The sequence below is a fragment of the Squalius cephalus genome, assembly GCF_949319135.1.
Source record: "Squalius cephalus genome assembly, chromosome: 8".
Taxonomy (NCBI): domain Eukaryota; kingdom Metazoa; phylum Chordata; class Actinopteri; order Cypriniformes; family Leuciscidae; genus Squalius; species Squalius cephalus.
Window position 1 is genome coordinate 42,401,959 of NC_137129.1, and position 24,457 is coordinate 42,426,415.

General features: G+C 38.1%; 2 protein-coding genes across 3 annotated transcripts in view; both read right to left on the reverse strand.

Moving 5' to 3' along the window:
• Nucleotides 1–24,457, reverse strand: part of LOC307163748 (uncharacterized protein) — a 238,057-nt gene that overhangs the window by 117,962 nt on the left and 95,638 nt on the right. The gene's annotated exons all lie outside the window — the stretch shown is intronic.
• The window catches only part of LOC307163670 (protein NLRC3-like), a 37,451-nt gene continuing 17,666 nt past the window's right edge, over nt 4,673–24,457 (reverse strand). For both annotated transcript variants that reach the window (XM_079879818.1, XM_079879817.1), the window contains exons 8-14: nt 20,101–21,870; nt 12,476–12,649; nt 11,281–11,454; nt 10,742–10,915; nt 9,995–10,168; nt 7,002–7,175; nt 4,673–6,774 (exon numbers count right to left, since the gene is read on the reverse strand). In XM_079879818.1, the coding sequence (XP_079735944.1) occupies nt 6,537–6,774; nt 7,002–7,175; nt 9,995–10,168; nt 10,742–10,915; nt 11,281–11,454; nt 12,476–12,649; nt 20,101–21,870 (2,878 nt within the window). In that variant the 3' untranslated portion in view covers nt 4,673–6,536. The remainder of the gene's footprint in view (nt 6,775–7,001; nt 7,176–9,994; nt 10,169–10,741; nt 10,916–11,280; nt 11,455–12,475; nt 12,650–20,100; nt 21,871–24,457) is intronic.

Sequence of the window (24,457 nt, forward strand, 5' to 3'; positions counted from 1 at the left end):
TTGAGACGGTCGAACGCCTGCTGATGTTGTGGAAACCAGCACCACGCAGTGTCTTTGTGTGTGAGCTGTCTCAGAGGCGCTGCAATCTCGCTTAGGTTTGGGATGAACTTCCCAAGATAGTTCACCATGCCAAGGAATCGCTGCATAGCTGGGACGTCCTGAGGGACTGGCATGTTTGTGATCGCCACGGTCTTGGCAGGGTCGGCTTTGAGGCCCTCCTTTGTAAATATGTGGCCAACATAACAGACCTGATCCAGGCGAAACTTGCATTTGAGACGGTTCAGCCTAAGGTTTATCTCTCGGGCCCGGTCGAGCACTTGTTTTAGGTTGGCGTCATGTTCAGTGGCATCACGACCTCCTATGATGATATCGTCTACTATAATGGCACACGGATATCCTGCAAACAGCTGTTCCATCGAGCGCTGGAAAACTTCGCTTGCTGAGCTTATGCCGAATGGCATACGAAGGAATCTGTAGCGCCCGAAAGGTGTGCTGAAGGTGGTCAGCACTGATGACTTGTCATCGAGACATATTTGCCAGAATGAGCTCTTTGCATCTAACACGGAGAACACTGTAGCACCTGACATCTGGGTGGCAACTTCCTCAACGCTGCGCGTTGGATAATGGGGTCTCTTCAGAGCAGTGTTGAGGTCTTTTGGATTGATACACAGTCTGATTTCCTGTTTGTCTTTTTTGTGCGTTGCTACCATAGACGAAACCCAGTCTGTAGGTTCGGAAACTGTGGTTATGACACCTTTATTCTGCATGCTGTCAAGCTCAGCTTTGACTCGTGTCTGCATTGCCACTGGAATGCGGTGTGCTGGACGAACCACTGGTTGTACAGTTGGATCTAATGTCATAGAGTATGTGATAGGGAGTTTTCCGAGCTCATCACTGAACACATCTTTGTATTGTGCGAATATCTGTTTAGTGAAATCGGCATCGCTCTCAGTGTTGACCTGATGAACGTGGGGGCTCATTGTGACAATTCCTAAGCGCACACATGCACGAAATCCCAGTAGTGGCACTACATCTCGGTCCACAAGGAAAAAAGGTAGTGTGTGTTGCTGTCCATCTAAACAGCAAGGCAGTGTGACAATTCCGTTAGTCTCTATTTTGCTGCCTCCATAAGCCACTAAGTTAGTGTCTTTGCTGCATTTCACTGGTCGCTCACCGTCAGCAAGCTGTTGAAAGGCATCTTTTGACATCACGTTACACTTAGCACCTGTATCTACTTTCATTTCAAAGGGCTTGTTATGTATGTGCAGTGTAACAAATCCTTCATCCTTTCCTTCTGTTTGAGGAGTAATGGAATTCACGAACTTGTCGTCAAGTTCGACACCATCCACATAAAAAGTGTCATCACAGGTGCTGTTGTCTGACTTTTCCAGTTCTAACTGGTGTACAGATTTTCTGTAGTCGTTGTGCTTTGCATAGCTTTTCCTTTCATAGCCTTGGCGGTGTGACATGGACTTACAGCATTTTTTGTAATGATTGAATTTTTTACAGTTATGGCATTGCTGGCCAAAAGCAGGACACTTGTCTCTCTGCGCCGTATGGCTACTTCCACAATTACTGCAATTTGTAATGGATTTTGTCTCGTATTTGCCTGCTTGAGGTTTATATTTTGACCTCTGGTGCCGCCCGCTGGAATTTGGCTGAATTGCGTCGACAGTGGTGGCTGTTTGGGGCATGGCAAGCGTCCTATTACTTTCCTCAGTCATCTCATATATGCGGCAGATTGTGATAGCTTTTGTTAGAGTTAATTCGCTGTCACGTAGCAAAGCCTTTCTTATACTGTCATTTCTGATGCCACATACTATTCTGTCACATATAAGTTCATCTGTCAGGTTTCCAAAGTGACAACTGTTAGCTTTGATCCTCAAGTCACTGATGTAGGATTCAATATTTTCACCTTGCTTTTGATTTCGTGAATGAAACTTGTGTCTTTCCATAGTTTTGTTGTGTTGAGGGTTACATACCTCCCGGAATTTTCGTTTCAGGCACTCGGGGTCTTCTCTAGACTCAGCTGGAACGACAACGACTCCCTCTTCACCTGGCGCCCTCACCTCTGCTGCGTAAACAAATGAACGCTCCCGTTCGATGGCCTCCGCTCCTGCGAGATTGAGGAGGATATATGCCTTTGTTTTGGCAGGCTTGTCAGAGTGCGCCGCTGCTATGAAGATATCATATTCTTGTTCAAAAATCCGCCAATTCTCTGCGAGGTTCCCGTCGAAAACGAGGGGGTCTGGTCTACGAAATCCATCCGCCATCACGTCTTAGTCGTAACTTTAACGACGTCAGTAGTTTTCTCCGCTCGAGACAGAAAACAAAGCACGTGAAACTCACAGACGATAGATCCGTTTCATCTTCTGACACCATGTAGAAATGAGTGAGGAGTCCATGAATCCATGCCAGATATGTTTATTATATAAACCTCTGTTGCATACAATCAACTTATACGGCCACAGGCAACATGCTAAACTAGCAACTTCAACTCCGCGGGAGAATAACACGAGCGCGGGCAGAATTAATGCGCATGCGCGCTTCCTCCAGTACGGTGACTCATAGTGTCCATACCGTATGCAAACGCGATCACTCACCAGAATGATCTACAGTTAATTTGACAGATAAACCTCACATAGAAAGATCTAGTTAGTTCTATCTCTCCATCCAGACATTAATGCTGTACCTCAGATCAGTTGATTTCACTGGTTTGTCCAGAACGGTCACTCTTCATGGACACACAGCTGGACTCTTGAGTTTCATCTCTGACTGCTGAATCGACTTATAATAGAACAGTTCATTATTCATATACAAGATTTAATGTGGAGTTGGCAATAGATTAAAGACAACATATGAGAATGTATATTCTGCAACTCTAAAAGAAAATGAAAACATGATTAACCATTTTATTACTGAAAGGTGTCCATAGATTATGAATTAAAATTTAAAGAATAGATTTTCATTTAACATTTAAAAGTGGCGATTCATCATTGCTTTTAAATAAAAATGAAATGAAAGACAATAGATGATTTAATTGTGAATGTTACTATAATCAAAGGCATATGAATATGTTTAGTGGGCTGAATTACTCACATTAAGTCATTAAATAAATATATGGAGATGTAGTAGAGCGTCTGCAGTATAAATGTCACTTCTGTAGAAACAAAAGTCAAATCAAACCTTTATTTATAAAGCGCTTTTTACAATACAGATATCTTCAAAGCAGCTTTACAGTGATAACAGGAAAATAATGCAACAAAGTTTGTTTCTGTTGTACAACAGATCTAGAAGAAAATACTGTCATAGTCCAGCGTAAGTTCAGTGTTGATTCATTTCTGTTGTAAAAAGGTTATTACTTTAGTTCATTTTTCAATACAGCCGCTCTGGAGAAAACCGTGATGTCATCGTCCAGCTCAGTTCAGTTCTCATATAATGTCGTCAATGCGGATCAATAATATTGTTGAATATTAAGTGTCTCCAACTAAGCAAGCCAGAGGCGACAGTGGCAGAAACTCAAACTCCATCAGTGACAGAACGGATAAGAAAACCTTGTCAGAAACCAGACTTCGTAGCTTAGTTCTCCTCTGACCAACGAACGAACAGTGTATGATTATGATTCAGGCATTACAGGTCAGAGGTCTGACTCTTGCGCCCGACGCAAATCTAAAATGTGTTGGTCTGAAGTAGCTTCATTATTCATAGGTGTGGTTTGGGCATAACGTGAAATAAACCAATCAGAGCGTCATCTCACATTCCCTTTAAGAGCAGGCGCGCTTGTTCCATGGCGGATTGCTATTATAACGGCGGATTTGCCAGACGCACACCAGGAGCGGTTCACAGCCGAGGAGACCGACGTTCTCGTCAGGGCCGTAAAACACAGAGAAGTGATATTGGGGATGGAGAAACACATCCAAATTAGCTTCGGTTAAACAGGCGTATAATAATTTGGGTAAATGTGTAAGCTAGATTTATGTCTATTTTTTCACATCTTCATGGACACAAAAATGATTTCACTCGTGTGTTTTATAATATTATATATATAGTATTTATATATTTTTATATATATATATAATATTTATAATAGTGTGTTATGTAATATAATGGGCGGCAGTGGCTCAGTGGTTCATGTAGGTTGTCTACAAACCGGAAGGTTAGTGGAAGGTCCCCGGTTCCACCTGACCAAGTGTCGAGGTGTCCATGAGCAAGACACCTAACCCCAGCTGCTCCCGACGAGCTGGATGGCGCCTTGCATGGCTGACACCACCGTTGGTGTATGAATGAGTGAGTGAATAGGTGTATGTGAGGCTATGTAAAGCGCTTTGGTGGCCATAGGTCTGTAAAATCTCTATATCAGACCTGCAAACTCCTCAGAGTAAAAAAGGTGACAGTGTCGCGGGGGGGAGACGACACACACACATACAAATGCAAATGACACATTGCTGAGTGCTTTATTAAACAGAAATTTCATGTTTAATCCCATGCAACAAGAGATTAACACGTTTGCCAAATTGCTTTATGTTACACTTACTCTCGCATCAGCTGTTGTGTAAACAGTAGGGGTGTAACTGTTCACAAAATTCACGGTTCGATATGATACACTTGTGTCACGGTTCGGTTTGGTACATTTTTGATACAGCAAAAAGAAAGAAATACCGGAGAAATTTCCTGGATTTAATTTTTTTAATCTTTTTTTTTTAATTAAAACTAACATCATAAAGTATGACATTTTTTTACTTTGAGCAATTCTGGAGCTATAATTGACTCTTCTTAGGAGCATATAAAACAAAACAGCTCCTTGGAAAAAATATTGTAGTAGTTATAAACAAAGGTTTATTTTAGTTCAGAATGATTAACATTTGAGGGCAGCAATTGTATTCATAACATTGTCAAAATAAAACCGACGTAATGTTACTTGAAGGCATTGTAGCCTACTATTCCTGCCAAACTTACATGGTTGCAGTGAGTGTTACTACGGTAAATCTATGGTGAATATTGCTGATCTGTGGATCCGCTGGATAGTTCATTCATGCCACAATGTTTATTCCTGGTTTCCACGCGCTGTTTGATCCGTTAATAACGGAGAAATCTGAATGTTTCTCACTAGATCTCGCAGGAGTCGCAGCGATGTTATTACTTCTGTGGCGAATTCAAACGCCTTCTTTACTGGATCTCTTATTAGCGCTGTGTAACAGTGTCGCTTGATCAAGATCGGCTCGCGCTGCTTTGGTCCAAACTGCGAGCAGTTTCGTTCCGCTTGCATTACGTTTGCCATTATGTTGGACAATGTTGTGGTCGCGCCGGCAGATTATGAGCGCGCCCACCACGCGCAACGCGCCTACATTTGAAATAACGAAATTTCAAATGTATTTTGAAATTTCAAAATACCCCCCCCCCCCAAACAAAAACTCTCCGGTTCTACGCGATTTACGTAAATTATCCAATTGACCAAGAAAACGGCGATTGTCGCCGAAAAGCGACAAGTTTGCAGGTATGCTATATAAATGCAGTCCATTTACCATAAAATTTTTCCTTGTAATAATGTATGATTTGCAAAAATGAAAACTGCTGCTTCTGTGTAGATGAGAGAATCCAAGTGTATGCGCGTTGTGCACATGCTATATTGATTATGGCCAAGCATGCGCCCTTAAAATAGCATATGAATAACATGCGCAACGCGCCACTGACTTTAGACTAGGTTTTCCTGGTCAGTGGTGGAATTGTTTTTCTAAACCTGCAAAATAGCATCAGGGAACATTTGCGCTGGAACACGCCTCCTCTTTTCGCTGCACCGCCCCCTGGGAGCGCAAGTTGATTCACTAGTTTACTGACGTGCGTCTGTGGAGGGAAAAGTCTGCTGTGCGCGGGTGCAAAATAGGAATGATACATGCGTCGGTGTACAAAGTCAATTGCCCTGGGTGCAAGTTAGGGCCCAGACAGTCAAATGAGTGAATTATTGAATTATCCACTTTAATAATAATAATTCGTTACATTTATATAGCGCTTTTCTAGGTACTCAAAGCGCTTTACATGGAAGAGGGGGGGGGGGGGGGGACAAGCATTAAACAACAAGCATTAATATAGTTAATTTGACAGATAAACCTCTCATAGAAAGATCTAGTTAGTTTTTTCTATCTAAACATTCAGATTTTGATTTTTCTTCTAAGTCACCATAAATGATGACCCTTGACCCTTATCTATAATCCTGTATGACTGTCCTCTTTCTGTGTCACTGGGTCAGTTTTATTTATGATAAAGAAACTAGCGTATTTACATTATCTTTTATTGCAATTGACATTCTCGCAAAATTCCTAATTTAGCAATAAAAAGATAATAATAAAAGCAAAATATTTAATTGTTTGAAATAAAAGAATCTTGAAAATATTTAATTGTTGCTATAAACTATTATAAAAAAACACGAATCACTCTTTTTAAACATATATAAAGTGTGTAATTCACCATCACAAGGAAAGTAAAATAAGATGAAACTTAATTAACTTTCAATTAAAATATGAAGTTTTAATCATCACTACTCACCAAAGCGTCTCCAGTTTATAATGTGGATCCTCCTTCAGATCAGAGAGCAGCTTCACATCTGAGTCTCTTAGTTTATTACAGTGAGGATCCTGCAGTAGATCAGAAAGCTGCTTGACTCCTGAATCTCCTACTTTATTCCATGTCAGATCCAGTTCTCTCAGGTGTGAGGGGTTTGATCTCAGAGCTGAAGCCAGAGCAGCACAACCTTCACCTGTAACACCACAATCCCTCAACCTGTAGAGAACAATGACACTCTTCAGTCTCTCAGTTCAGGATCACCAGCGGTGAAGTATCCTTTTAATACTGTAAAATGATGTCAGACACATTGGAAAGAATGTGTTTGAAACTAAAAGCAACATTCCCATTAGTAATTTCTCAATAGATTTGTTTTTGTATGGCAATCATTATTTACTGCACCATTAAAATAGAGGACTATGTTGGGACATTGTATACAATCTTACCCCAGTATCTCCAGTTTACAGTGAGGATCCTGCAGTAGATCAGAAAGCTGCTTGACTCCAGAATCTCCTACTTTATTCCATGTCAGACTCAGTTTTCTCAGGTGTGAGGGGTTTGATCTCAGAGCTGAAGTCAGAGCAGCACAACCTTCATCTGTAAAACCACAATCCCACAACCTGTAGAGAACAATGACACTCTTCAGTCTCTCAGTTCAGGATCTACAGCTCAGATTAACAGAACTTCATAACTAGAAAATGAGCGTTAACTCGTTTTTTAGGCAAGTACACAGAAATCATCAACATATCTGTACATGAACATGGTTGTCATATCTTTACATCATCCAGTCATGTTTAATCTATCACTAATATTGTAAAATAATGCAAGACACAATGGAAAGAATCTAATGAAAATAAAAGCAACATTCCCACTAGTAATTTCACAGTAGATTTTGATTTTTTTTTTTTTTTTTGTATGGCAATCATTATTGATCATTAAAATAGAGGACTATGTTGGGACATTTTATAAAATCTTACTTGAGTATCTCCAGTTTACAGTGAGGATCCTGCAGTAGATCAGAAAGCTGACTGACTCCAGAATCTCCTACTATATTTAATCTATCATTAATATTGTAAAATAATGTAAAACACATTGGAAAGAATCTAATGAAAATGAATTTTAATTCACAGTAGATTTAAAAAAAATTTTGGTGTAAATTTGTTTGTATGGTGTAACGAATGGCCTTAATCAAAATGACCTAGACATCAGAAAACCTTCCCCCTCTCCCCTGTTGTCATCGTCCCTAAAACCAGTTCTCTTCAAAGGCCGTTATCACCTCAGCTCCACTGAACGATCTCAGCAAGAGACTGTGTCTACAAGCCTCAAAGACAACACAGGAGACACTAGCCATTTGGTTAAAGACTATGGAGACAAACTCCAATACACAAAGGACATTTACTCCATTCTTACCCACAAACTTTTCCCAAATGTTTATAGTATTTCTCCTGTGTTTTATGCATGTCCCTATGTTTTATTAGCCTAGTTATGATTCTTTAATTATGTTAGAGTAACTTCCAATGTTGATATCCAAAGATGATGCATCACTGCTTTAGGCCCAATCCCAATTCTATTTTATACCCCTTCGCCAACCCCTAACCCTTCGCCTTACCCTTGCCCCTTGAAACAGAGTGGCAAGGCGTAGGGGTGAAAATATTCCCCTAAGAAATGGGACACCGCTACTACACCGTTACATGTCATTATACGTCGTTGCTAGCGGCTACGTCTCAGGAGATGCGCCAATGTTTACCTCAAACTTCCAAGATGCCGTCGTCAGCTGTAGTCTTGCGTGAGTTACAGCTATTTTTTAGCATTTTTCTTCTGTAGTTCGCAGAAAACAACGGAGATGACGATATCGTTGACGCCTAATGCTGCGTTCACACCAAACACGAATAGAGCATCTGGCGCGAGTGATTTCAATGTTAAGACGCGTTTACGTGCGTCTGGAGGTCTTGCGGCGCGAATGAGGCGTTTAGCGCGGCACGGTGGACGCGAATTCGTCTCATTCGGGTGTCCACTTCACTTCAAACTTTTGCTTTTTACACACGTCATATTGTTAACGAACTTAAGCGATTTTTTTGCAACCGTTTCTTTGAAGAACATGACCGTAAATATGAACACAAGATTGTATGTGACATAAAGAAAATGATTATTGGCAGTCATGTTGCCTCTGTAGCCATTGTATGCAGGTACATTTCTCATACCACTTCGTTTGAAGTGTGGTCCCGAAAAATCTTCGTTTCAAGGGCTATCTGGCACTTCCCCCTACCCCTCCCCCTCCAACCAAAAGAGAATCGAGACAACCCTCCCCTTCACGGGAACACGCAAAACGGAGGGGTAGGGCCAAGGGGTGGGGGCAAGGGGTGAATTGGGATTGAGCCTTAATGTCTTCAAATCCCCTCTTTCTTAATTACAAAATAATCCCCTTTATAATCAATGGTGTACAACATGTTTTGATAAATTGCATCATAAATATTTGTACCATACTTTTGTGTAAAGACTGCACAAATTCTCCATGGCAACATGAACATGCAAATGGAGATAAGATGGAACAAAGTCTTTCTCCAGATCATCTTAGATTGGTCACCCCACCAAATGAGTGTGAACTGATAGGACCTTAAAGAGTATCTGATTAGTTCAGATCTTTGCTCAATCTCTTTTAGACAACATCCTCCTGTCTTCTTCCGGCAAATTCATCTTTAAGTTAACTTTGGATTCAATGTGGATCACCCCAAGAACCCAAACAAACGCTTCAGCGCACTCCTGGTGAAATCATCAAGAATCTCAAGAATTTCCTGCATCTGGACTTGTTCAGCAACCAAAGTCAATGCAAGTACCTGTTCGCAGCCGTTAGATGCGTTTCTAAGTTATTGTGCCCCTTTAAGGTGACCCTGATTCTCTGATGTTTCTCGTAGGTTGTGGTTAACTGATTGTAATCTTGCCCTTCTCTTTTCTTCTCTCTCTCTTTCTTCACTTTTCTTTACTTTCTTTGATTCGGTATTCAATCTTTGCTTAGTTTAATTGTGTGTAGCCTACTGTAGTTTCGTTTATTAAACCATTATATCCATGTTTTATTGTATCTGTGTTTGCCACATATCGAAGTCACTTAAATATGTTGATCTAGCGATACCTATGCTATTACCCTACTGGAACTTTATTTACTTTAGTTGGAAATGGTTATTCTTTCTTGACCAGGAAGATAATATATTTCCTAGAATTAATAAATTGATTATGCTTTCTGTTCACTGGATGAGCTGATTAAATAATTGTACTATTAATTCTGCTACAGTCAATTCTAAAAATAATGAAAATATTTATAATTAATTATAATCCGTTTAAAATTAATTATAAATATATATTTTAAACTGTAACTCGTTACAATGGCTATCATTATTTACCATTAAAATAGAGGACTATGTTGGGACATTTTATAAAATCTTACCACAGTATCTCCAGTTTACAGTGAGGATCCTGCAGTAGATCAGAAAGCTGCTTGACTCCAGAATCTCCTACTTTATTCAATGACAGACTCAGTTCTCTCAGGTGTGAGGGGTTTGATCTCAGAGCTGAAGTCAGAGCAGCACAACCTTCATCTGTAACACCACAATCCATCAACCTGTGGAGAACAATGACACTCTTCAGTCTCTCAGTTCAGGAAACACTGATATAAATGATAATGTATATATGAATTTCTCCTCAACAGATTTGTATATGAAAACAGTTGTCACCTCTTCACATCATCCAATCATGCTTAAAACTATTGTTGTGGAAAATATGCAATTGTCCTTTTACAAGTATGCCTTTTTGTAAACTAGTTACCCTGTAAATAATGAAACTATATTTAATTGAAACTAAGGAGCTCGTCTCCCAAAAGTCTTTGATTTCTAAAAAACTGAACAGACCACAAAGAAGTCTTCTGACCTATGGATTGTAAGAATAAAAATTCAGATGCTTATGATTTAGGACAGATTTTACGTACTTTACCTAAACTGAGAATAATCAAAATAAGGTTAAATGTGTCTAGAAAAACTCACCATAAAACACTATCAAAAGTTAAATGACCTCAAAAGCTTTAATAGAAATAATCTACTGAAGATTAAACATCCTTTTCAGTAACATGATGGTAAACCTTTTTTGTATTCACCACAGAAAAGAACCAGACGACGTTGAGACTTTTACAAAATCTTACCCTAGTATCTCCAGTTTACAGTGAGGATCCTGCAGTAGATCAGAAAGCTGCTTGACTCCAGAATCTTTTACTTTATTCTCAGTTAGATCCAGTTCTCTCAGGTGTGAGGGGTTTGATCTCAGAGCTGAAGTCAGGGCAGCACAACCTTCATCTGTAACACCACAACACCTCAACCTGCAGAGAACAATGAACACTCTTCAGTCTCTCAGTTAAGGATCTACAGCTCAGATAAACAGAACTTCATAAAAAGAAACAGAGTGTTAATAATAATCCTGTTAGTGTTAAACAGGAAGTACCCAAAAATCATCAACATATCTGTATATGAACATGGCTGTCACATCTTTACATCATCTAGTCATGTTTAATCTATCACTAATATTGTAAAATAATGCAATACACAATGGAAAGAATCTAATGAAAATAAAAGCAACATTCCCACTAGTAATTTCACAGTAGATTTTTTTTTTTTTTTTTTGTATGGCAATCATTATTGATCATTAAAATAGAGGACTATGTTGGGACATTTTATAAAATCTTACTTGAGTATCTCCAATTTACAGTGAGGATCCTGCAGTAGATCAGAAAGCTGTTTGACTCCAGAATCTCCTACTATATTCAATGTAAGACTCAGTTCTCTCAGGTGTGAGGGGTTTGATCTCAGAGCTGAAGTCAGAGCAGCACAACCTTCATCTGTAACACCACAATCCCTCAACCTGTAGAGAACAATGACACTCTTCAGTCTCTCAGTTCAGAAAACACTGATATAAATGATAAGATACATACCAATTTCTCCTTTCTCCTCAACAGATTTGTATATGAAAGCAGTTGTCACCTCTTAACATCATCGATTCATTGTAACGCTTTGACCAGGATAACTCTCGTGAAATCGATGGAAGAAAGAGCTTAAAGGCGGAAAGGCTGTATTACGCACATTTAATGGCAGGTACACAGCCAAGGTGATGGTAAATGGTAAATGGACTGCATTTATATAGCGCTTTCACAGACCCAATGGCCACCAAAGCGCTTTACAATATTGCCTCACATTCACCCTCCTTTCCATTGTGATGCTCCCATACATGAGAGATTACTCTTTCTTAGCGTCACAAAATAAATGAATAAACAAAAGTATAACAAGAAGGTAGAGCACTCTCAGCATCTACTGTGGTTATCATCTAAAAAAAACTCACAACTCAACAACGTCATCACGATAGCGCACATCATGACTGACGTGATCAGTCTCTTAAAAGGCACACCGCACAATAATGTGATGCATGTAAATACACAGTTTCATTCGTTACAATGCTTATAACTATTGTTGTGGAAAATATGCAATTGTCCTGTTACAAGTATGACTTTTTGTAAACTAGTTAACCTGTTAATAATAAAACTATATTTAATTGAAACTAAGAAGCTTGCCTGCTAAAAGTCTGACCACGTAGAAGTCTTCTGACCTATAGATTGTGAGAATGAAAATTCAGAAGCTTATGATTTAGGACAGATTTGACATACTTTACCTAACCTGAGAATAATCAACATATGGTTAAATGCATCTAGAAATACGCACCATAAAACACTATCAAAAGTAAAATGACCTCAGAAGCTTTGGAAATAATCTACTGAAGATTAAACATCCTTTTCAGTTACTTGATGGTAAATGTTTTTTTGTATATATTATTTTTGTATTTCATTCATTATTCACCACAGGAGAGAAACATACATTTTTTAAAATCTTACTTGAGTATCTCCAGTTTACAGTGAGGATCCTGCAGTAGATCAGAGAGCAGCTTGACTCCATAATCTCCTAATTTATTCTCAGTCAGATTCAGTTCTCTCAGGTGTGAGGGGTTTGATCTCAGAGCTGAAGTCAGAGCAGCACAACCTTTATCTGTAACACCACACTTACTCAACCTGTAGAGAACAATGACACTCTTCAGTCTCTCAGTTCAGGAAACACTGATATAAATAAGATATAGGTAACACTTTACAATAACAGTACATGAATAATCATGTACTTATACCTAAATTAATAGTTTCTTCAACATGAACTCATGATTAGCAAAGATATGAACTAATAATAAACCAATGAAGAGCAATCCTAAACTATGACAGGAGTCATAAGGATTTATACATGAATAACAGAAGCCTTAACAACATGTTAGTACATGTTTGATAATGCATTAATTAACATATAGGGTTAAACTAAACCAATCAGGCTCCGTAAGAATAAATAAGTGCTCTGAATTTGAATTAAACTTATTTAATACTGTCATAATTTTAAATGCAATATCATTATCTGCTGCTTTGTGACAAATCATTTAAATGGCATATAATATATAATAGACTAATAACTACCACTTATAAATGTAATTTGTGATTTTTATTGTTCACTTAACCCCCTGGGGTCGGCGGTATCGCCGGCGATACCAGTTCGCTTTTTTTCTTATCAGTTCAAAAGAGATTCATTTTGCTCTGTTGACTTTGATATTACAAACAAGTTTCATACATCAATCGATCCTGTTAAGTGTGTATTATTTTTGTGTATACTCACAATAAAAACAAAGTGTTGTGCTTTTTGCCAAATAAAAAAAATAATAAACGTGATGCGAGTTCTGCCTTCTCTCTGTCAGTTAAGTCCATTCTGAAACGCGTCCGAAAATGAACTGTAACTCAGCGAATACTCAGCCAAACAGGCATACAGACGCACAGGCATGAAGCTTGAATTCTCTTCTTTTAAATGAAGTAATTTATATAAAAAACAAATATTCTCAGCTTGTGAAATCTGTATTAAAAGAGAGCGATTCCAGTCGAGCTCATTAGAGCTCATTCAAATGTAATGTGACCACGCCCCGGAGAGCACGTGCTATTCAAATGCAAATTCTGAGAACCATTTCAGACCTGTGAAACGCCCACATCAGCTGTAAACACAGCGCCGCGAGTGAGGCATAATATAGCCTACCTAATAATCCTGGAGAAAAGTTTCCTCAGAACAGTGCTGATATGAGGAGCAATAGATCCCGCTGAGGAGTGAGGTAGGCTAAGTTATCTTTTCTCAAGTGTTAATGTGGAATAACGTTATGGAATAATATTAGTGTAGGCCTATGTAAACCGCAAAAAGATGAATCGCGTTTCTATAATATGAATCGCGTTTCTGTGAGATGAATGAAGGGTACATATTTGTAAAGACTGTTTAGCCTAAATATGAATCGCGTGTCTGTGTGTGAAAGAATAAACCGCTTTAATCAACTAAAATGCTTTGTTATACTGAGAGGAGTAAAAATCGACTGACATATGTTGAAATAAAATGTCTTTGTATAAGCAACGTATTAAACTGCAAATTAACATTTATATGCCCTAATATTTCATAAAACCAACGTTACAGTCAGGCGAAATATGAAAGACAACATTTTGTTGACTAGATTTGGGTACAGTTTTTACTGTAGAATATACTGCCATATCAAATAAGGTTTTGTTTAGCAATTTCTGCTCATATGTTCTATATATATATATATATATATATATATATATATATAGAACATATGAGCAGAAATTGCTAAACAAAACCTTATTTGATATGGCAGTATATTCTACAGTAAAAACTGTACCCAAATCTAGTCAACAAAATGTTGTCTTTCATATTTCGCCTGACTGTAACGTTGGTTTTATGAAATATTAGGGCATATATATATATATATATATATATATATATATATATATATATATATAAAAATACTATTTTTGTCAAAAATAAAGTCATAAACTAAGATGTTAGATGTTCCAATGTTGGCTATATTCAAACTAATGAATAAATATGATAAAATGTAGGCCTATAATAATTTTTTTACAAAGAAAGAGTACACTTGAAATATTGTTGAAATTGTAATTATTGTTGTAATTGTAACCTTTTTAATAAAATAGCAAAACATATTTACAAGATAGATGTAAGCAAAATCTTAAATGGTCAATTTAAGTCTTCTTCTAAATATATATTTTGTCCTTGCATTTATTCTTGTGGCTCAGTCAGTGTCACACCTGAATGAATGGCTCATTATGCAAGTCATTATGCATAATGGGTGGGACATTGTATTCTCAGGTGAAAACTATTCCCCCTTTACACCCCCCTCGCATATGGCTTTCCAAGCAAAACCTGTCTTACACAATTTGAATCAATGTATTGTTTTATGTGAACGATAAAGCAAGACTATTTTCACATAATTTTGAAGCCAGAACTCGAAGCGACAACATCCATTAGTCAAAAGTCTTGTGGACACATATTTAGTATGTTTTTTGAGGTCTTATTTCAACAACTTTCATTTTTATTTTTTTTCAATAACCACGCATAAACATTATTCTCTTAAAAATACAAACATCTACATACATGTTGCTCACATATTATGGTAGCCCTGTTTGTGCTATATAGAGTGAATTTACACCTTTGCCATTAACATGTTTATAAATAACTGAAAAAAGCACAAATGTCAGGGCAGTGTTCCTACAGTAATCCTGGCATTTTAATCTAATACATGTTGACAGCTTTGGTACACCAAATTAATTAAAGTTTGCATGTATATTGTTGGGATTTTTCATGAGGTTATGCACAGTAATTAACTGTATTTTTTTTTGTTATTTAAATGTATATGCTTCGATTAGCATTAGCTTATTGACGTGCAGAATATTTTTCAATATGATGAAAATACATTAAAGATGCTAAATTGTGAACGGATATTTAACATCTCAAACGGTTTTGCTATAGTGAGGGATTAAAGTAGTGTCCAAAAAGGAAACACTAACAGCCTCATTTCTTCTAAAAATGTAATTATACACCATTCATTTCTATATAAAAGTATACAAATATCACAACTAAGCCCATTTTATTCTTTTTTTTCAATTTAAGAATTATTTAAGTTTAAAAACAGTAATAGTAAAAAATATTAATAATCAAGTCATACAAAGGGCTTTACTGCCCTCTTGTGTTCAAAATCAGGTAGGCCTATTGTGTCTATATAAAAATATACTAGGTATGTGATATATATTTTACCACCGGTTAATCGACCTGTGACACCGCTGGGGGCTTTTGAATCGCTAACATAAAAACGAAAGTAAAATATGTTCATCTGCACGGACATTGATAATGGTGCAGAGTAGAGCGAGCGTTTTCAATGAATTTCTATGGAAGTAGGAATGAACTAAAAAAACGTTCACTCTGTTTTGCTCGTTTCCTCGCCGTGGACGCGCACCGCTATGAATGCTCATGCAGCCGTGAGCGTTTTAGTTTAATTTGAAAAATTAGCGCAAAGTTGTGTTTTATTGCGACTGTACACAAATAGGCTATAAGTTAACACTTTGCAGTTTGAATGATGTCCTGTATGAACAAAATGACGGAGTATGTTTTATGTGTCCACTGTTCAATCGCGCCAGCGCCACACACACACACACACACTCCAGCATTGCAATCTTGACATCGCAGCCTGTTCATAGCCTTAATAAAATATAGTAATAAAATATTAAAACCTAACATATAAAAATTACACTGCTCTGTTTAAATAGTCAGTAGTACAATTTGTACCATTCACAGTAAGCACCGCTCCACTGTGATGTTTCCAAGCACATTTTTGCGAGAGGATGATTTTTTCTGACGATATTGGAACGTGAGTGAAGTACAAAGCCTATGATAAAGAACAGTTTAGCATCCAAATACATCGCAAATGTTGAAACATTTTAATTCTAATGAGAGAGTTACGTGAGCCTAACACTGCTTACTTTCGTTTTCATTTTTATTTAATTTAGTTTTGGATTGTTTATAGTTATTTTTTTTTACTCTTATTCCGTTCTGAATATCATTAAATTTAAAGGATTTGTTGTGGAATATTTTGAGTGTATCATAAAATCAGAATAATTCTCTCGTTATTCCCTAATTATCCTTTTATTTAATTTTTTTTTCATTGTTCTAATCAGGTCAGGCAAGTAAAATTCTTGCCTTGTCCCTTAAAAAAAAAAAAAAAAAAAAAAATTATATATATATACACACACACACACACACACACACACATTTATACACATATATATATGTGTATATGTGTTTTTTTTTTTTTTTGATACAGCAAAAACAAATTTTGATACAGCAAAAAGAAAGAAATGCCAGAGAAATTTACTTGATTTAATTATTTTTAATTCTTTTTTTATTTTTTATTAAAACTAACATCATAAAGTATGACTTTTTTTTACTTTGAGCAATTCTAGAGCTATAATTGACCCTTCTTAGGAGCATATAAAACATTAAAGCTCCTTGGAAAAAATTAAATGTAATATTGTAGTAGTTATAAACAAAGGTTTATTTTAGTTCAGATTAACATTTGAGGGCAGCAATTGTATTCATAATGTCAAAATAAAACCGACGTAATGTTACTTTAAGGCATTATGCCTACTATTCCTGCCAAACTTCCATGGTTGCAGTTAGTGTTACTACAGTAAATCCATAGTGAATGTTGCAGATCTGTGGACACTGGATCGTTCATTCATGGCACAATGTTTCTTCCTGGTTTCCATGCGCTGTTTGATCCGTTAATAACGGAGAAATGTGAATGTTTCTCACTAGATCTCGCATCGATGTTATTACTTCTGTGGTGAATTCAAATGCTTTATTTACTTGATCTCTTAGCGCTGTGTAGTAACAGTGTCGCATGATCACGATCGGCTCGCGCTGCACTGGTCCAAACTGATAAACGGTCCGTCAACCACACAATAACAAGCAGTTTCATTCTGCTTGCATTATGTTTGACATTTGATGTTGGACAATGTTGTGGTCGCGCCGGCGTCTCTTACATTATGAACGCGCTTGCCACGCGCAACGCGCCTACATTTGAAATAACTAAATTTTGGTTGGCAGGAAAAATTGTCCAACGAACCGATCGGTTTGAAAGCCTTGTACCGAACGGTTCAATACAAATACGCGTATCGTTACACCCCTAAAATATATATATATATATATGTGTGTGTGTGTATATATATATATATATACACTCACCTAAAGGATTATTAGGAACACCTGTTCAATTTCTCATTAATGCAATTATCTAATCAACCAATCACATGGCAGTTGCTTCAATGCATTTAGGGGTGTGATCCTGGTCAAGACAATCTCCTGAACTCCAAACTGAATGTCAGAATGGGAAAGAAAGGTGATTTAAGCAATTTTGAGCGTGGCATGGTTGTTGGTGCCAGACAGGCCGCTCTGAGTATTTCACAATCTGCTCAGTTACTGGGATTTTCACACACAACCATTTCTAGGGTTTACAAAGAATGGTGTGAAAAGGGAAAAACATCCAGTATGTGGCAGTCCTGTGGGCGAAAATGCCTTGTTGATGCTAGAGGTCAGAGGAGAATGGGCCGACTGATTCAAGCTGATAGAAGAGCAACTTTGACTGAAATAACCACTCGTTACAACCGAGGTATGCAGCAAAGCATTTGTGAAGCCACAACACGCACAACCTTGAGGCGGATGGGCTACAACAGCAGAAGACCCCACCGGGTACCACTCATCTCCACTACAAATAGGAAAAAGAGGCTACAATTTGCACGAGCTCACCAAAATTAGACCGTTGAAGACTGGAAAAATGTTGCCTGGTCTGATGAGTCTCGATTTCTGTTGAGACATTCAGATGGTAGAGTCAGAATTTGGCGTAAACAGAACGAGAACATGGATCCATCATGCCTTGTTACCACTGTGCAGGCTGGTGGTGGTGGTGTAATGGTGTGGGGAATGTTTTCTTGGCACACTTTAGGCCCCTTAGTGCCAATTGGGCATCGTTTAAATGCCACGGCCTACCTGAGCATTGTTTCTGACCATGTCCATCCCTTTATGACCACCATGTACCCATCCTCTGATGGCTACTTCCAGCAGGATAATGCACCATGTCACAAAGCCAAATCATTTCAAATTGGTTTCTTGAACATGACAATGAGTTCACTGTACTAAAATGGCCCCCACAGTCACCAGATCTCAACCCAATAGAGCATCTTTGGGATGTGGTGGAACGGGAGCTTCGTGCCCTGGATGTGCATCCCACAAATCTCCATCAATTGCAAGATGCTATCCTATCAATATGGGCCAACATTTCTAAAGAATGCTTTCAGCACCTTGTTGAATCAATGCCACGTAGAATTAAGGCAGTTCTGAAGGCGAAAGGGGGTCAAACACAGTATTAGTATGGTGTTCCTAATAATCCTTTAGGTGAGTGTATGTATATATATATGTATATATATATATATATATATATATATATATATATATATATATATATATATTAGAGGTGGGCATAGATACATTTTTTTAATGTTTTTTAACATATTCTGAATGCCTTCGGCAGAATTCAAATGAGCCATTTTAATCTAGATTAATCTAGATTAATTTCAAAATTAATCTAGATTAATCTAGATTAAAATGGCTCATTTGAATTCTGCCGAAGGCATTCAGAATATGTGTGCTACCCAAATAATGAATAATGACTATAAAAGTAAGTCTTTGAGAACGGGTTTCTCAAGCCAGGTGGCGCATTAGACCAGGGGCTCATCTCCTGTTTCCAAAATGCATCACAAACTGCTTGAGAAAGCACAAACTGATTGAGAAAACGCCACGATGCTTCCTACGCCATGTCCTACGTCATACACCAGCATCCATCTCCGTGAACACGCGTCGACCGCCACCGGAAGCCAGTTATTTCCGTTTATAAAGTTTTAAATATGTATATTTTTACGACAAAACCGCACGGATTCCCCTCAGAAGGCCTTCGTTTATCCCCCTGGAGCCGGATGGATTACTTTTGTGAAGGATGCATGCACATTTTTGGAACTTGAAGCAGTGGACCCCATAACTTCACATTATAACCACTGAAAGATCTAACACATTTTCTAAAATAACTGAAAATGTGTTCGTCTGAAAAATGATTGACATATGCATCTCGAACGGCTTGAGGGTGAGTGAATCATGGGTTTAATATCATTTTTGGCCGAACTATCCCTTTCATGTACTGTTATTGTAAAGGGTAACCTAAGATATATATGAATTTCTCATACAGTTTTGTTTGCTTTGGTACGAAAGCATATGTTAAACCACAGGTGTCAAACTCAGTTCCTGGAGGGCCACAGCCCTACAGAGTTTTGTTCCAACCCTGCTTCAACGCACACACTGCAGTTTTCAAATAAGCCTCAAGGACTTGATTAGCTGATCAGGTGTGTTTAATTATGGTTGAAGCTAAACTCTGCAGGGCTGTGGCCCTCCAGGAACTGAGTTTGACACCACTGTGTTAAACTCATAAATATGATCATGTTTTATCAGTGTAATGATTGTTGTCAGAGTGACTTACTGAATTGATCTGGATTCTTTAACCACAGGCAGCAGCTTCTGAAGAACTTTATCTGCTCTATTATTGGCTCCAATAAACAGTTTCAGCTCAAAAACATCCATCTTCTGCTCTGATGTCAGCAACACATAAACCAGAGCTGACCACTGTGAAGAGGAGAGTTTGGTTCCTCCTATTCCTCCAGATTTCAGATAATGTTGGATCTCCTGCATCAGAGAATCATCACCCAGTTCATTCAGACAGTGGAACAGATTGATGGATCTCTCTGGAGAGCGATTCTCCCTGATCTTCTGTTTGATGTTCTGAACTGTTTCCTCTTTGTTGTAGGAGCAGCTTCCAGTCTGTGACAGTAGTTCTCGTAAGAGAGTCTGATTGGACTTCAATGAGAGACCCAGAAGGAAACGCAGGAAAAGGTCCAGATGTCCATTCTTACTCTGTAAAGCCTCATCCACAGCTTCATGATGCAGCTTAGATAATGAGTGATATTTCTTCTGGTTTAAGATTTTAGAAAATAAACTTTGTTTGGTTTTGTCAAACACATTTCTGTTCTCATTTGTAAAGTGAATGTGTGCATATAGAGCAGCTAGATGTTCCTGGATGCTCAGATGAACAAAGCAGAAGACTTTACCCTGATACAAGCCCAACTCCTCTCTGAAGATCTGAGTGCACAATCCTGAGTAAACTGATGCTTCTGTCACATCAATGCCACACTCTCTCAGGTCTGCCTCATAGAAGATCAGGTTGCCTTTCACAAGCTGATGGAAAGCCAGTTTCCCCAGTTTGAGAATCATGTCTTCATCCTTCACTCTCTTCTCATAGTCCTTCTCATGTTTGATGTTGGTCTGAATAATCAGGAAGTGTGTGTACATCTGAGTGAGAGTCTTGGGAATCTGTCCTCTCTCTGCTTCACTCAACATCTCCTCTAGAACAGTGGCTGAGAACAAGCAGAACACTGGGATGTGGCACATGATGTGGAGGCTCCTCGAGGACTTCAGGTGTGTGATGATTGTATTGGCCAGACTCTGATCACTGATTCTCTTCCTGAAGTATTCCTCCTTCTGTGGCTCATTGAAGCCTCGTACCTCTGTCACTCGATGGACACACTCAGAGGGGACGAGATCCGCTGCTGCTGGTCTGGAGGTGATCCAGATGAGAGCAGAGGGAAGCAGATTCCCCTCAATGAGGTTCATCAGCAGCTCGTCCACTGAGGCTGATTCAGATATATCACACAGTTTCACTTTGCTCTTAAAGTTCAGAGACAGACGACACTCATCCAGACCATCAAAGATGAACAACACTTTATATTCACCACTGGATATTTCCATTTCTGTTGTTTCAGGTAAAAAGACATGAAGAAGATCTGAAAGACTGAGTGTTTTGTCCTTCATCAAGTTGAGCTCTCTGAAAGGAAGTGGAAATATGAGCTGGACGTCTTGATTCTCTTTCCCTTCAGCCCAGTCCACAATGAACTTCTGCACAGAGACTGTTTTCCCAATGCCAGCGACTCCCTTTGTCAGCACAGTTCTGATGGGTTTGTCTTGTCCAGGTAAAGGTCTAAAGATGTCAGTGCATTTGATCGGTGTGTCCTCTGTTGCTGCTCTCCTGGATTGTGTCTCAATCTGTATCACCTCATGCTCATTATTGATCTCTCCACTTTCACTCTCTGTGATGTAGAGCTCTGTGTAGATCTCATTCAGGAGTGTTGGGTTTCCCTGCTTTGCTGTTCCTTCATACAGACACTGAAACTTCTTCAGCAGGTTTGATTTAAATGTGCTTTGGACCAGTGAAAGATTGACAGATTACAACATAAAGAGAAAAGTTTTAGTAAAATAACAACACTCTCTAATTAAATAATCAGACAGTATCACACAAGCAACAGTGCTGTTGGTCTATATATCAGTAAAACTGTTATTTGGCCGTTTGCGGTCTCTAGGAATTGGATATTGATATAAATTTCCTTATTTGATTCTGTTCTCAATTCAAATAAATCTTGAAATATCTGAGATACATGTACATTTTGTAGGTAAAAAACTCTCATCTAATGCAGTAAACTATACAGTGTACCTGCTTCACTTGGATCATTACTATAATATTAAAGGTAAAAATTAGTCAAGTCAAGTAAAGTATATTTGTATAGCGCTTTTCACAATACAGATTGTATCAAAGCAGCTTCACAGTATTAAATCAAAATAGCACAACAAGGTTTGTTTCTAGTGGAAAAAAGTCCACGTTTGGTAAGGCTGATCAATAGTATTATTGATTGATTAAATTAAATTAAATATCCCCAACTGAGCAAGCCAAAGGCAATAGTGGCAACAATGTCCAAATTATTGAATTCAATAAATCAACATTCAATTTAATCTGAAAATCTGAAGGCCGGTTTAATGAACTCTCATAACCTGCAGCTCCTGAACTTCCTGAAATAGTTGATAGGCTCTGAAAGTCTTTGAAATACTGATGGTAACAATAATCAACTTTTTAATAGAAAAAGAAATGTGACCTGATTCATAAATTTCACACTTTGACACAAACACATTTTAGTTTAAGTTTCTAATTTTTCTAATTGTTTGAAATTAGTTAACAGATTTTAATTAACAATATAACTGAAACAGATTTAAACAGATTAAATAATGAATACATCCCTAATAGTTTAAAGTGTAAGTTGCAGGTTAAATTTTTCACGAAGTAATGCAATGTGTTCATTAAACATAAAGATAAGAACCGCCCACCATTGTTTTTTATACCAAAATGCTGATATAAAATGAAAAGTTGGCACTTTTAACAGTGGTTTTAACCGCTCCCGCTCCCTTCCACTAGATGGGGCGTGACGTCATAAGAGGAACTCACTGGTAGAGTTACCGTACGCTAGCAGCTATAGATCCTGCCTGAAATGAGAATAAGCTATTCGCAAAACAAACGGGTTCAGGCACGTCAGATCAGCCGGTCGCAGGTCGAGCTGTTCCACTAAACTCCAAAACGCGTTCACCTCACGGCAGCACGTACTCTCCACTGCTGATTCAACTGGGTGGCATGCATAGCCCATACAAACACAGTGATGGGGACATCGATCTCTCTTTTTCTTTTCTGACAATAAACATCGCTAATTAAATCGTGAGAAATTGATAACGCGTGGATTGAGGAAGGGTATTACATGACGTTTGAGGCGTCGATGAGACTAGCGATTGGTGCCTGTGCAGTGTGTGCATCTCTACAGCTCTGATTTGGACTGACTTACTGTAAGTAAATAATGTCTTCAGTCGTTGTCCCTCCTTGCTATTCTACATGACGGCAATATTTTGAAAAGACTTGCTTGTTCCGTTATATTATCCGGGTTAAGTTTGCACCAGGCTAGACTAGCTCTAACGTAGCTAACGTTACTCACCAGGACACCTGGCCAATTAATTCTCCTCACACCAAGCATTAATAACTCTTTGAGTGCCATGGCTCCTTTCTCTCACGCCTGACCGGTTAAAAATTGTAGGGCTGTGGTCCATAAAGAATTTGACGGTTTCCCACATCCTCAGTCGTTCTCCAAATAGCCATATAATACAGTAGGATTCTAGCAGAATGGGTTGCGAGTTCCTCTTGTGACGTCATCACCCAGTAACTGAAAAAACACGCTACCTTTGAAGAAACCCCAATAAATGCTATTTTAACGCATTTTAAGACAGAAATAATTAAATATATACATATAGAGCACTTTAATTTACACATTAATTGGCTGTGGTGGTTAACCTGCAACTTACACTTTAAGAACATACTGTAACTATCTAGTGTTCTTTCTAGCTTACTAATGAACTACTGTACGACCATTGTATAACTTTGAGTTAAATGTAATGTTACTTAATCGAGGCTATTTGAGCTCTCCATGGTTGAAACACATTTCAGTAAGTTGTACCGTATATTTCAACATATATTCTTGAGTTCATGTTTATTTCATGCTATAACTAGCAATAAAGATATGATTGGTTCTTGCTGCCGTTTAAAGGAAGGGTTGATAAAGCATCTGATAAATAATCTGTCAAGCCACATTAAAGAGCGACAAACCGTACGTCTGCATCTGTTCTTGTTAGTCCCTGATTAGTTAACCTTCATCCACCTGTGTCTAGTTACAGTAGTTCCCTCCTTTACCCTGTGTATATATTCTCCTATTCAGTTCTGTCCTTGGCCGATTATTGTTCGTGTCTGTTAAAACACGCAGTTGTGTCCTGTTCACCTGCTTGTGTACATTATCTTTGTTATCGTTAGGAATCAAGCTGTTTCATGAACAAGTGTGACAGCATTTGTAATTTGATTGAATGAATTTGAAAGTGTACACACTGTTTTATAAAGTACTGTGATAACTGAACTTTTAGTAAAG